At 38.4% G+C, this 13,921-nt stretch overlaps 1 protein-coding gene across 1 annotated transcript in view; it reads right to left on the minus strand.

The window, feature by feature from the left end:
* Nucleotides 1–13,921, minus strand: part of Gmds (GDP-mannose 4,6-dehydratase) — a 534,897-nt gene that overhangs the window by 442,887 nt on the left and 78,089 nt on the right. The window contains exons 2-3 of the mRNA XM_051169591.1: nucleotides 9,842–9,886; nucleotides 2,133–2,220 (exon numbers count right to left, since the gene is read on the minus strand). Of these exons, the coding sequence (XP_051025548.1) occupies nucleotides 2,133–2,220; nucleotides 9,842–9,886 (133 nt within the window). The remainder of the gene's footprint in view (nucleotides 1–2,132; nucleotides 2,221–9,841; nucleotides 9,887–13,921) is intronic.

Genomic DNA, 13,921 nt, shown 5'->3' on the forward strand with positions numbered 1-13,921 from the left:
TGGAAATATTCCCAGGGGTGATACCCCCATCCCTGCAATCCCAGTATTTGGAACACTGAGACAAAAAGGATCTTGAGTTTGAGCTTAGCCTGAACTATTTAGCAAGATCCCACCATGAATAACAACTCCTTCCACCAATACAAAAACAAAAACATCGTATTTGATGCTTATTGAGTATCAGAGTATAACTTTTATCTTTAAGGAACATACAATGTATGTGTGGGTCTGTGTGGGTTTGTAATAGTAAACTCAAATATACTTGTTTAAAAACCTGTTCTATCTGCACGCCTGTAATCCCAGGACTCGGGAGGCAGAGGCAGGCAAATCTCTGTGAGTTCGAGGCCAGACTGGTCTACAAAGCAAGTCCAGGATAGCAAAGGCTACAGAGAGGAGCCCTGTCTCAAAAAAAGACAAAAACAAAACAGAATCTGTAGTACTGTGAAGATGTTAGACAATTATCATGGGGCTGTAAGTAGTTAAAAGATGAAAGTGTGATTTGGACAAATATGACCCTGGAATAATGTACATAGCTCTAAAGAAATCTGCAACACACTGATGATAGAAAAGATAGATTTTTAGGAGAAGTCTTGTTTAATTACTATCATCTGATTTTTAAGTAACTTACAGAATACGTCCTTACACTGACTACATGGCTATGGTAGTGACATAACAGCTCAATGGACAAGCAATCTAACCCAAATACCTACTTCAAAGCTGACTTATGCTGACTTTACTAGTCTAAAAATGTGAGCACTTTGCTAGCTTGGTCTATATATATATCCAATGGTGGTATCATTTTGCACACACACACAAAAAAAAGAAAAAAGAAAAAAGAAAAGAAAGAAAAAAGAAAAAGAAAAAGAAAAAGGAAACATCGAGCACTTCTAATCTGAAATTTCAAGATGTGGTATGATTCAAAATCTCCACAGTTTTGCAGGACTGACAGTGTAATGCCACAAATGGAAAAAAAACCATACCATGAAACTTATTTATACAAAGATTATCTAAAAATATTGTATAAATTATATATATATAATCTATATGAAATACTATAAATTCTAAGTGATTAGTTGGGCCCTATTTATAAGCCATCTTATAAATCTGAAAAAAAAAAACTTCAAAATTCATTCAACATAGAGTAACTTCCAAGAAACTATACTGAGTAACTTAAACATTTGGTGGGAAACCTTTTCTGTGAACAACTGGGTCACCTTCCTGATGATACCTTACCCAAAGGTAGACTAACCTTTGACTCTTCTTACATGAAGCCTAAATCACTTTGGGGTTACAATTGCGCTGTACCACCCTTGCTGGCCAGAAACACTACATAACGCATAGACTGTGTTCTAGTCTGAGCTCTGCACTTAGCATGGCATCTGACCTTGATAAAGTCACCATCTCTCTGTGTCTCCATTTCCTCATGCACAGGAGATCAAATGAGAAATGCTGTGGCACGCTGTCTAAGCAATACTGCTCTACACGGGCAAATCTGTTAACAGCATGGAAAGTGAGAGAGCCACTGAATCATGTTACTGAGCACTGAAGCAATATAAGTCTCGTTTGAGTAACCATCAAGATTTGAAAGCACCTTCAAGAATTATTTTAAATTTTCCACGTTCATGAAGTTATGTGGTTAGGGAGGTGGGGAAGATTTGGAAGGGCTTGGAAGAAGGGAAATAATATGATCAAAATAGATTGTATAAAAATGTTTTAGGTAACATTCTTAAATTTAATAAAAAATATAAAATTCTTAGAATAAAACATGTGGCTAAATCTTCAAAAAATCAATATACAAAGACCAATTAATTTGAATGCATTAAACCAAATATAGAAAACAAAAGAGTGCTATTTTAACACAGAACTGCTGTTACTTGAAGGAGCAGGGGATCAAAGTTACACCTTCCATTGGTCTCTTAAAGCCATTTACACAATGTCACTCTGCTAACCAGCCGAGATGGCACTAAGCCAAGAGCAGACACGAAAGGTTTCCCTAGCTTGCATGTCAGGGCATCTCACTGCAGTAATTCCTGGGTGAATCGCTGTGAGTAGACGGACTAAGAATAATGATATTTGAAAATATGTTATCTAAAAAGTAGAGAACAGCAGAAAAGAATGTAAAGGAAGTTACTTACTTCCTTCAATGTGAGCCTGAGGGTTCTTGTATAAATGTTCAATCCGGCCTGTATTAAATGAGCTGGATCGCCGCACAATTCCGTGGACCTGAGTTGGTAAGTATAGAAAGGGAAAGGTAAATTATAAACATAAAACAAGGATTAACAAACAGTTCAGACGCTCTTTTGCTAAGGTATGGTTCTACAAAAACTATAAATAGTACTTTTAGGTGGAATTTTTAAATTGTGAGAAATAGTCCCACTGTTTAGTTTCTGCCCAATCACTGCCTGTGTGCTGCTAGCTTCTGCCTTCACTCAGGGTTTGTGCTGTCACTCTCAATGTACATAATTAGATAATTTCAGGGCTTCATGCATAGTTATAGGTAATCAAGTTTGTCTTCTAAACACACACACTCATACTGATGACAAAAATATCTCTGATTCGAAAGTGAAGGCAAACCTGAGGCTGCAGCTGTAAACTGTTTTTGACCTGTTTAACAGAGCACAAGGTTTCCACAGTTTCGCCGAGTTCTCAGTGCTAATTCATGCCATTATATCAATTTCTGGAGGCACAGATACAATCAGAGAGCAGTTGCTATTGTGCAGCTGTGTGGAAAAGTTAGAAAGCCAAACTACAAGTTAGGAAAATATTTATATATTGCTAAATTTAAGGCACAAAAGACTCAAAGGTTTAAAAAAAAAAAAGCTAAAATAAAAACTCTTGACATAGCCATGGTCAATGTGAAGGGATAAAGTCACTGAACAGTAAGCCTAACTGTCTGATACTAAAGAAAAGACTACTGTGTCTGACGCATGAGAGAAATTGCTCCACGCTTGGGCCCACTTCCTCCTTGTGTCAAGATTTCTCCCTCTGTGCTGCCAACGCTAACACCAGCTCATGTCACAAACTGCCCAAGTTCCAGTTGCACTGGTGGCAGTTTTAATCCTTTACTTACTTTAGAAGTGTTCCTTCTAATGTTGAGTAGGTTCGTTTGCAGCTGAATACACTTCTATATTTTAACTCAATCGTTTTCTGTCTATTTCAAACCAAAATTAATCCCTGGCGTGACTCAAACATTCCAAGTGCACAGGGGAATTATAAGCACATACGGCTTTCTTTCAAACAGGAAGAAATGTCATTGCTGCTTCACATGACATACACAAGAAACTGACTTCTGCTAAAGATTCGACATTCCCACAATTAATAATTCTGTTACTTAACTGCTTTTGCCAAGAGAAAAGCAATCAGTGTCATTTGCCAAAAGAACAAAACTCAAGAAAAGCTGGTAAATAAGATAATACATTAGGGAAGGAATGTTGTAAACTGGGTTGACATTTTAGGAGGCAAACATAAAAATTTAGGAAGTATTAAATTAAAGTGTATTATTATTAAGCTTCAATTCTGCAAGTTGCTACTGAATTATAAAGTCAAAGTAATCTACAATATTAATGTTTTTTTAAATAAGGGACAAGTTCACATTTACTAATGTATAGAAAACTTGGTGTTTACACCAAAGTTACTTAGAATATGCAAATTTCTTCAATATAAGTATTCTACGACTCTGTTTAGTAGAAATTTTCTTTGTTCTAAAAACAATTTATTTGGTAATCAAAATATAATTATTTTATATTTTATTTGGACAGCCTTCTCTTGATTAATGAGTTCTAGAGAAATCACATATTCCAATAGGCAAAAGCCCTAAATATGTCCTAAATATGAAAATTTACAAGACTAGAAGAATATTCTACAATCTTAACAGAATCGGACACCAAATCAGAGCAAATACAAGCAACAGCTCTAATGTCACACCTACAAAGACTATCAATAAGCACTATGTTTTGTTTTGTTTTTCTCTAGTGGAAAAAAAAAAGTGTGTTTTAATTTCCACTTACTCCCAACTTTTGGCATCTGTGTAGAAGGGAAGAAAGACTTGCCAAATACTTAATCCATGACAGCAGGTATTATTCTAAGAACTAATGAAAGCTGAGTCTGTCTGCTTCTGAGGCAGGTGAAATACAAATATTAAAGCAAGCCAAAATGTGTGCAAACTGCATAATCTAGTTAAGAATTTGAGATTAGCAGCTTTCCCTTTACAGAAAGAAAATAGTTAGGTCTTTTTTCAAGATTTGGGGAGAAGGGGATGTGTGAATTAAGAAAGCAAACAGAAAAGAAATAAACCAAGTGACCTTTACATAAGCTTAATCAGAACTGCTATTATTATACCAGCTCAGGGACATCTAAGATCTTAAATGGAAGAGAATGTTTTAACATACAAACCTCATGCCTCAAAGAGGAAAGTTTCAAGAGAGAAAAGATCTCTCAGTATCAGAGCACACATGGTCTAACTTCAAAATGTTCAGTTCAAAGTAGGCCCTAAAACAAGGAAGTGCTTTTTTCATTATTTATTAGGAAGATAGGTGATTTAGACCACTGGATTTCAAATTCCCACCTAAATTGTTCTGGGAGGAGAATGGCTCCTGAGGAGGGTTAGTGCCATTCATGTTTGGAGAGTATGGATGGCCTAGATTTTACCAACAACTGACATTTACACAGCAATGACCATATACTGGACACTGGTCTTTACGACACAGAGGGACCACACAGCGGACACTGGTCTTTACTGGTGATGAGGCAGATTTTCATAATCACCATACCACAAATGATAGCACTGCATTGTTAACAGGCACACTGGTTCTATCATGCCAGTATACTATGCAGTTTGAAAATGAAATCTATATGAAGATTGGCCTTTTTTCTAATCAAGATACCAAGCTTCTGAAATAATGACTAACTCTGAAAAAATATCTCAAAAGGCCTCACAGATCAAGGAAGAAAAAAGAAGAACTTCACATTCTAAAACACTCCCTTCACATAACACCAGACTGTTTGAATCGAGTCTTTTCTGCTTTGACACTCCATCCCAGGGGAGGTGGTCATGTTTTCTTTCCTGGAAGGGAAACCCACAATGAACCTATTCTTTATTTTAAATCCTGATATGCTGTGTTGCTGTTGTCTCATTATTAAAAACAGATTCTCTTATATCCACAGATATATGTTAGCTTTTGAAGAGTTCAACTTGGACTTTCTTTTTATTATTAGTCTTTATTTCTCACATTTTTTCTCTGTGCAAAATGAGCACGCACTGCAGTGGTCACCACATGTTGTCAGCTATCTAAAATCATGATGCTGAGAAGATACTTCAGGCTAGGATGTACTTCCATAGAAGGTTTCACTACTATTGATCTTCCTTTCTCACTGACAATGTGAGAGCATGTGTAAGTTCTAGGATCCTAGGCAAGAGAATATGCCTGATTTCAATATTATAATTCATGAGTTATGCTATAGAACCTTCTACAACATGTGTCCCTGGCTTGCCCCCATTCACTCTCTGCCACTTCTGTGTCAGGAGCAACCTTGTGTCTCACACAGCTCCACTGGCTAAGTGTTCTGTACATGGTCTCTCATCTAAGCTTTGCAAGAATCTTGGACAATAAACAGATGTGCTCATCATCCCTGTTCAACAGACAAAACAAGCAAGCAAACAAAAAACTCAGAAAGCACAGTTTTACATGGGTCAATAATTGTGACTGAGGACACAGCCAGCAAGAATAGAGGATTTAGAGATAAACCACCCAGTGTCCAAGCCCCAGGGCTGATCACTATTAGGACTAGACTGTATATTCAGCTACTTGCTCTGTACTGTACAAATAAAAGAAATATGGATTTTGAGCTTTAGCAAGGTACAGAATATATATAGGAAATATTAGCATATAAAGTGTCTTTAGGGTAACTGTCCATAACACCTGAAAATTCTTGATTTTCCTCACTATGAAGACATCTGCAGATATTAAAGAATGAGCAAGCGAGTTAGACATGGTGATACATGCCTGTAATCCCAGAACATGGCAGGTAGACAGACAGAACATCATGAATTCCAAGCATGCCTGAGCTATTTAGCAAGATCCTTTCTCAAAATAATAATAATGGAAACTATAACAAAAATAATAACAATAAACAAGTAAGGACGTGGTCACTTTTAATGCTTTAATCTTAGTAAAAGTCAAAAAGCACGCATCCATAAAAACTAATTTTTTTGACCGTCTTCCCAGTAAGATCTGAGGCAGTAATGGAGTACACTGATGACCCAACACCCATAGGCTCTGCAATCACTGAGTCAACAGACTGCAGCTACATCTATCTCTCTTGAACAAGGACAGATTTCCTTATTGACTAATTAATACAGCTAGTTGTGTACTATTTGCACTGCACTAGGTATAATATCCATCCAAAAGAATATGTGTAAGCAATGCACAAACACTATAACATTTTATGTAATAGTATTGAATGTCCAGACTTTGGTATGTGCAGAAGCTCTTGGAACCAATCCCCTTGCAGATTATCAAAAGATAACTAACTATATTTTACTTCTTTACTTTAAAGGGCTCATGAAGAGTGTGATCAGATGCAAGTTACAGTGACCACAATAAACAGCTATCTTCCAAGTTTCAGGAATTCTAAGGCACATGTACAGGAGTGATGAACTCTTACTAAATAGTCTGTTAATAAAGACTATTGCTTTACATACATGCTGTTTTAGATACACGTTTTCAAAGCCTGTCATAATTTTTGTTGTTTTTTTAAGTACATTAAAAACAAAGGAGCTTGATTAACTGTGTTATTTTCCCCCACTGACCTGGCTCTGATCCTCTATTGGTCCCCTTCACCGTGCCAGGCTCACTGTGCCACGGACAGCAAATCAATGTCTGTCTCTTCTGTTAGGAGAGCAAAGCAGCCTCAGCATCATGCTCTGACAGTGTTGAGGTATTCCTGGACCACACTTTGCTACCAAAGCCTACATTGTTTTTACTTATTTCTAAGCTTCCTGGTATTTCTGAACAGAAACTGAATCTGAATAGTCAAAGTAGTTCAAAGTTAAAGCCAGCAAGGTGGCTTAGCGCGTGAAAGTATGTACTGCCAAGCCTAATGGCCTGAGTTCAATCCCCCAGGAAAAAGAACTAGCTTCCACAAGTTGTCTTTTGATCTTAACACACATGGGGCGGCGCATATACACATGCACATGAAGTAAAAGATGTTGAATAGAACTTTAAAAACTTAAATAGTTCAGAAGTAAGGCCCAACTGGCTCACCCAGTCCAGTCATTCACTAGAATTCATCTGGTCCTTTTTACAGCAGTGCCCTATCTGTCACAGAAAGGCAGCATCAGCAACACCCAGGAACACATAAGAAAGGACAATCCCAAACTTCTGATCCAGGCTCTGGATTCATAACAGAACCTAAGGTATGTCTGTACTAACATTTGAGAGCCATTGAGGTAGAATTGCAAAATTGCTGTCATTGACCTCTGGAATCAGATGAGGTTAGGCATGTTCCACATTCCAATTCTATACTGCTCGTGGTCTTGAATAGCCAGGAACTGTAGCTGATAATCCTGGAAATTTTCCAAAGCTGTCTTTTTTTTAAAATCACTATAATGTTTACTGTGACGTAAGCATAAAAAGATAAAACCTGTTTCACCCTCAGACTCTTCTTGATAGATCATTTGACAATTATGTCAATCAGCTCTTAAAATTGAGAGCAGCCCACTGAAGTTAATACAGCATACACAAAACCCTTTATTCTTACCACCCACACAAAGCTCATTTTTACCACATTGTGTGGAGACTTTCTGCCCGTACCCTTGCCTTGTCTTTTCCTTTCCCCATCACTTACCAGTCATAGTTTTTTTCCCCCCTAACAATTCATGGATCTCACTACTCTTCCCCCCCCCCCTTTTTTTTATTAATTTATTCTTGTTACATCTCAATGTTTATCCCATCCCTTGTATCCTCCCATTCCTCCCTCCCCCCCTCCATTTTCCCATTATTCCCCTCCCCTATGACTGTTCCTGAGGGGGATTACCTCCCCCTGTATATTCTCATAGGGTATCAAGTCTCTTCTTGGCAACCTGCTGTCCTTCCTCTGAGTGCCACCAGGTCTCCCCCTCCAGGGGACATGGTCAAATGTGGATCTCATTACTCTTATTGAATTGTGTCTGTGATAAATTCTTCCCAGTTAACTGTCATTTGCCAAGTGAGTCTTCTGCTGTGTTTATGTAACAGAACAAAATCTGTTCTTTTAACTTCAAATGCTAATAGAACTAAAACATTTGCAGGTCACCAGTCAGTCCTAAGTTGTCACTGCATCTATATGCATACCTTACATCATCGTGTCCGTCCTCTAAAACCTGCTAATTCTTCAATGAGTCACCTGCATAGACTCTACTTCTCCATGAGCGTCTTCCCTGCCTTCTCCAATAGCCCTGACGGCAACACACGTGCAGCCCTCCTGCTTGCAAATGATTAACCCCTACACAGCGTGCCTAGCCCCGGGGCCTGCCCGGCGATGAGTGCCCTCATGATAACAGCATGCCGCCGTCACACACTTCTTTGTCTCCAGACTATGTTCGGCCATTGCCTATTACTTCTAACTTCATTTCTATTCACAGTCCCACAGGTTCACCTCAGAGTATATATCACAGCAGCCTTGCGATTAGAGCATCCCTCAGCATATCATCTCCATCTTCAACGCTACCATGACTTGGCTTACCTAACTCCTTATTTTGATTCCTTGGCAGCTCACTCCCATCACTGGTAACCATACATCTTTTAGCAGCAGGCCCTACATATCCGTAACTGCACTTCAGATGTATCTCTACCATATCTGCCTGTTATTTGTTAACATATTAGCTTGACAACTTGACTACACCACAACTTTTTCCCTAAAACCAATACTTTTTAACTACTTATGACCTTTAGATTCTCAATTACTGTAACAGTTTACTCCTGTAGACATATGTGTACATGAGTACTCCCATAATTACATTTATCTTACTTTGATATTGTAAGGTATAAAACTACTATAGAAGAACATAAAAGATTCTAGTTTTGCTATGACTTCTTATAATTTTAAATCCCATTAGAAGGTCAAATTTCTTAAAGTTCTTTTCCATTTGTCCAACTGCACAACATTTTATACAACATTGCTACAATTAATGGTAGTAAAGTGAAAGTGTATAACTAATAACACAAGTATTTCCAAAGCAGGCCAGGATACAGGTCAGTGTGTAAGTTTTTATTCTCTATAGATCATCAGTTTACTATACATAAGTACCTCCAGAAAACGTACTTTAAAAATAAGGAGTAGGATATTCACTAAACTACATCAGATTAAACGAATTATTTCTAATGTTGAAGAAGAAGGCACAATGATAATAACAGCAACAACAGATCTGACAGTCTCCTCTTCCATAAAACACACAGCTGCCTGGTAGAAAGCAAACGCCTCCAGGTGTAAATCTTTCATGAAACCTTGCCAAAGATCAGCTTGGTTTTTATTGCTTTGTGCAATTTCCAAATTAAGTGACTTCACCATGAGTGGAGCCTTTTAATGTAGCACATTACATCATACGTTAACTCTAACAGTCTTAGAGCCAGGCTCACGAGGGCTGTTGCTTTATCACAGAACAAGGGAGACATGCAGAGCAGCTGGAGCTGGTGTGTTCACCAGCAGATAGACAGCACAATGAGCTGGCAGCATCGCCGGCGCCACAGTAGAGTCATGCTTGGATTCTGATTTGTTATCACAGTTTCCATGGAAAGCACACGCAGAGGAAGCAAGGCAGCTGCATCCTAGCAATCCGGGGCAACCCCAGGAGCACCAAGTCACTCACCTCGTATCCTTTCTCCAGCAGGAATTCTGCCAAGTATGAGCCATCCTGGGAAGAGAGGGAAAATTGAGAAGAGTCAGACCATTGGTGACTAGCATAGAATGGTGATCTACACTAAGAGTTTGGCAACCATCATTTGAAAGACAATTTAAATAGAATCAAAATCATAGCAGCCTAAATACCAACGAAATTGATGATGACAACAAACACTGAATGGTGTTTCATTATTCACAGAGCAGACAATAACCCATGAGAGGATCACTACACACAGGAAGAAATCAAAAGCCAGGCAAAAAAGGAAAGCAACAGAAAGAGCACAAAGTTCCAGAATCACATGGATTGGGTTCAAGTTTGAACACGTACAGGCTATGTGAAATATGCAGATATTTTATCAAAGTAAAATGCTTGGGTACTATAGGAATACAAAAAATTCTGGTGGGGGCAGTATTTTTCCCCTCTTTTTTTATTAATTTATTCATATTACATCTCAATGGGTATCCCATCGGGGGCAGTATTTAAAAAGGAAACTCTGGAAGATTCAAGGGGAGACAGAGAACACAAGGTGTCAAAATTACTGAGACTAACTCCACAGATTTGTGAAATGCTAGAAGTGCAATGCAGGAAGGTGAGCAACTCCAAGGGACTTCTCATGGGCCAAAGTTAGCTGTTAAGCCTCAGGGCTGTAGAAAGTCACTGAGTTTAGGGAATTTTGAGGTAGAGGAGGTTTATGGGATGGGGTAATATATGAGTGTATATATGATATACAAACTTCTAAAGAGAAAATGGTGGCTATTTGATAATGTAATAAGTATTTATATGAGTTCATCTTAAAATGTGTAATAACTACTACCTTAATAAGGGGCCTGAAGGTAATCATGTCTCTTCCACTAGTAAAAATCTTAGTGATATCAAAAGCTGTTCTAGATTACCCTTGCATTTCATGTACTCATTTTAGAGTGATTCTTCCTTAATGGCCATAATACAACGCACAAACGCATGCTGAATTTGACTAACGGCCATAATACAATGCACACACACACACACACACACACACACACACACACACACAATATTCATTTGTTAAAAGTAAAAGTTATCTGAATAAACACTGGGAGTCTCACCAGGTAATAATTATTTTAGAAATTACTAGATGGGAGTTTCTCTTTAAATAATTTCACGTCACTTTAAGAGAGAAAAAGTATGACAGGTATCTAATTAAACTAGTCTGAGGTCAAAAGTTGAACTATTATTATTCAAGGAGTTTTAGCTTCCCTCAGAAAAAGGAGGTGGTCTTGCACTTTGTAGCCAATCCCATAACTGCTCTTCAGCTTTCTGCCCCAATGGGGAGTCCCTTCTATCCAACTCAGATTTAAACATAAAACTAAGAGTACAATTAATGCAAATTTTTGTTCTGAAAAGTAGCTGGAGTATTTGGGTTGTCTTGAGTTTCATAAGTTAGAAAAGGCTTAAAATATCCCTTTGGGGTTCATAAATCCCTACTAGATATTCCAGGAAAGAGAAAAATGATGCAAGCCTCAGTATTATCATGATCTGACCTAAAGCTGGAACTGGAGACACCCTATGGGTCCTGAAAATGACAGGGTGCCAAGCGAGCGTTTACAACATTAGCGCAGAAGTCCTGCATAAATTTATGCAGACTGGCAAGGCCAGGCATACAAAGGGCACATTCTGTGGTCCATTAAAAACTCCTGCAGATTTTCTTCTGACTTCTCGACATAAATATTCTGGTTTATAGACTCGTGTGGGGAAGAGTTTGGCCTTTTCATCTCAATCTACAATGTGTGTAGGTTTTACATACATTTAGGTGTTAGCTAAATCAAATCATGAGATTGACTGATTCAGGCTAGGAAAGCTAAGCTGGCCTACGTGATCACTGGATGTTTTGTTTCTTTTCTTTTCGATGGGGGGAGGGGGTAGTCCTGTGAATCAATGAATAAGAAAGTCAGTATCAAAGAAAATGGCTGTAATGATGCTAATTTGACTACAGCCTCTAGAAGTCCTAGAAAGCAGAGTTGCTTTTGTTACAGTATTGTTACCTTGAGGCAGGCAAAACTACTCTTTCCACTCTTAATCCACCTGGAATAAAACGCAATGCTTTATGTTCTACCATATTCACAAAGAACTGGCTAGTAAGAACTGTGTAGGGAGAGCTGTGACTATTCAGAAAGCTGATGTGAAACAGACCTGACCAGGACTGAACCCTGTCAATAAGGTCTTGTTCTTCTCACCCAGGCTGCTCCTCAAACTTTCCAACCACACTGGAACATTCTGAACCAGCAGTGGCACTCACTTCCTCCTCACTTCCTTGCCAGGCCCCTCCAGTGATAGGGCCCAGGCTGCACAATGAGTGGGAAGCGAGCCTAGCAAGGGCTCTTGGTCTCTGGCCCAGGGAGCTCAGCTGGCCTCCCCCTCATCTTCCCCACTGGCCCTGGGGGACTTCTGGGAGAAATGGTATCGGAGTACACAGACAAACCAGCAGGATGGCTGATAGTGAATGCTCCAGTCAAACTAATGGCTGAAATGTCACACCAAGAACCATCAAGCAACATTAAGTTCTGGCAGTTGACTCCAGAAACCAAAGAAAACAGCTAAAACTGCTCATTTGCTAGGACCAGCCAGGTTCAAACTTTGTTACTAAAAGCATTTTAATTGGAAAGATAATGTCCCAACTGTGACCTTTTTAAATTTAATTATTCATACGGTTATTGGAGGTATCTACTTTATATGAAATTCCAGACCATTTGAGACAATCACTATGGCTTTACTATTTTCAAGACACAGAAACATTTTCTGTTTCTCTCACACAAGAAGTCAGTAAGGAAGTTTTAAAAGCTGTTTGGCATCTCCTGTAACTGAGATGTAGTATAAAATCACACAATTACTTATAGATGAAATTGGGAGTAGAATCCAACTCTTTCATTATCTGAACTAGAAAATAATCTCCCTCACTATTACCCCTGGGAGCTCCCAAAACATGTCAAACCCCAACAAAGTAATCAAAGACTATTAAAGGATTCATTTTCAAACTAACTTGACTTGGACCTTTTCCCTTTCAGGGTGTTTTATAAATTAAACACTGCTTCCAATTTTAATTAAGGAACCCAAACACAATGAAATCATGAGATTTTTAGAATGCTCTAGAGCTCTGAAGAGAAAGAAAAGATGTGTGCCTGCGATTCCGCAGGTCTTGACTCCAGGCATGCGTATGCCGATGAGGCAGTGCAGTGCTATGTGGAGCAGGGCTGCTATGATGGTACAGATATGTGGGAGGGATGATGCCTCCTCATGGAATCTAAAAAGTGAGGTTTCTGTGTTCCTGAGATCTATCGTGTATGTATAGACTGCTAAGTTTTCATAGGGCACTGAGAAATAGTCCACAGCGAGCCACAAACAACTTAATCATTATTCTAGAAGGATATTTCAACTATTATATTTAAACTATGTAAAATGCTAGATCTACAAGCACCGAAAAGTTTATCCCCTTCTGTTAATGGCCATAAATGAAAAGTGACCAGAAAAAGTAAAAACTGGACTTCAAACTCAATGGGCAGAAGATGTTAGTGTTTTTGCTTTTGTTTCTGTTTTCTACCAATGTACTAGCAGCCAATTTGAACAACTGAAAAGGGAGAAAGGGTAAGTCTGCATGTGCAGGAGAGTTTAGCCTCTCTGGAATGCTAACTCACATTGCTTCCCCTATGGCACCATTTGACAACCTCTTTGAAAGAATAAGGTGGAAGAAACCACAACACTGAAAAAGATCAGTCTTACTCAACCATGTCCTTTCTGCTGCTCTTGATAAATAATGGCAGATAACAATAAATGTGGCATAAACAAAGTAAAAATTGTTCAAAACATGACGTATTTTTGGTTTTGTTGTTGTTGAATTGTAAATGGTTCTCAAAAGTGAACTCTGTCCATGTAAAGTTAGGTTATCAAAAGGTTGGACACTGCTAGCAGAGGACAGAATATAATATTTGCATGAGGAGAAAGTGCTTATTTATATAGCCTCCTACATTCTTTTCTTCTGTATATTTTAATTACTCTAAAAAGAAACATCTTTGG

Source organism: Acomys russatus, chromosome 3 (assembly GCF_903995435.1).
Source record: "Acomys russatus chromosome 3, mAcoRus1.1, whole genome shotgun sequence".
Classification (NCBI taxonomy): domain Eukaryota; kingdom Metazoa; phylum Chordata; class Mammalia; order Rodentia; family Muridae; genus Acomys; species Acomys russatus.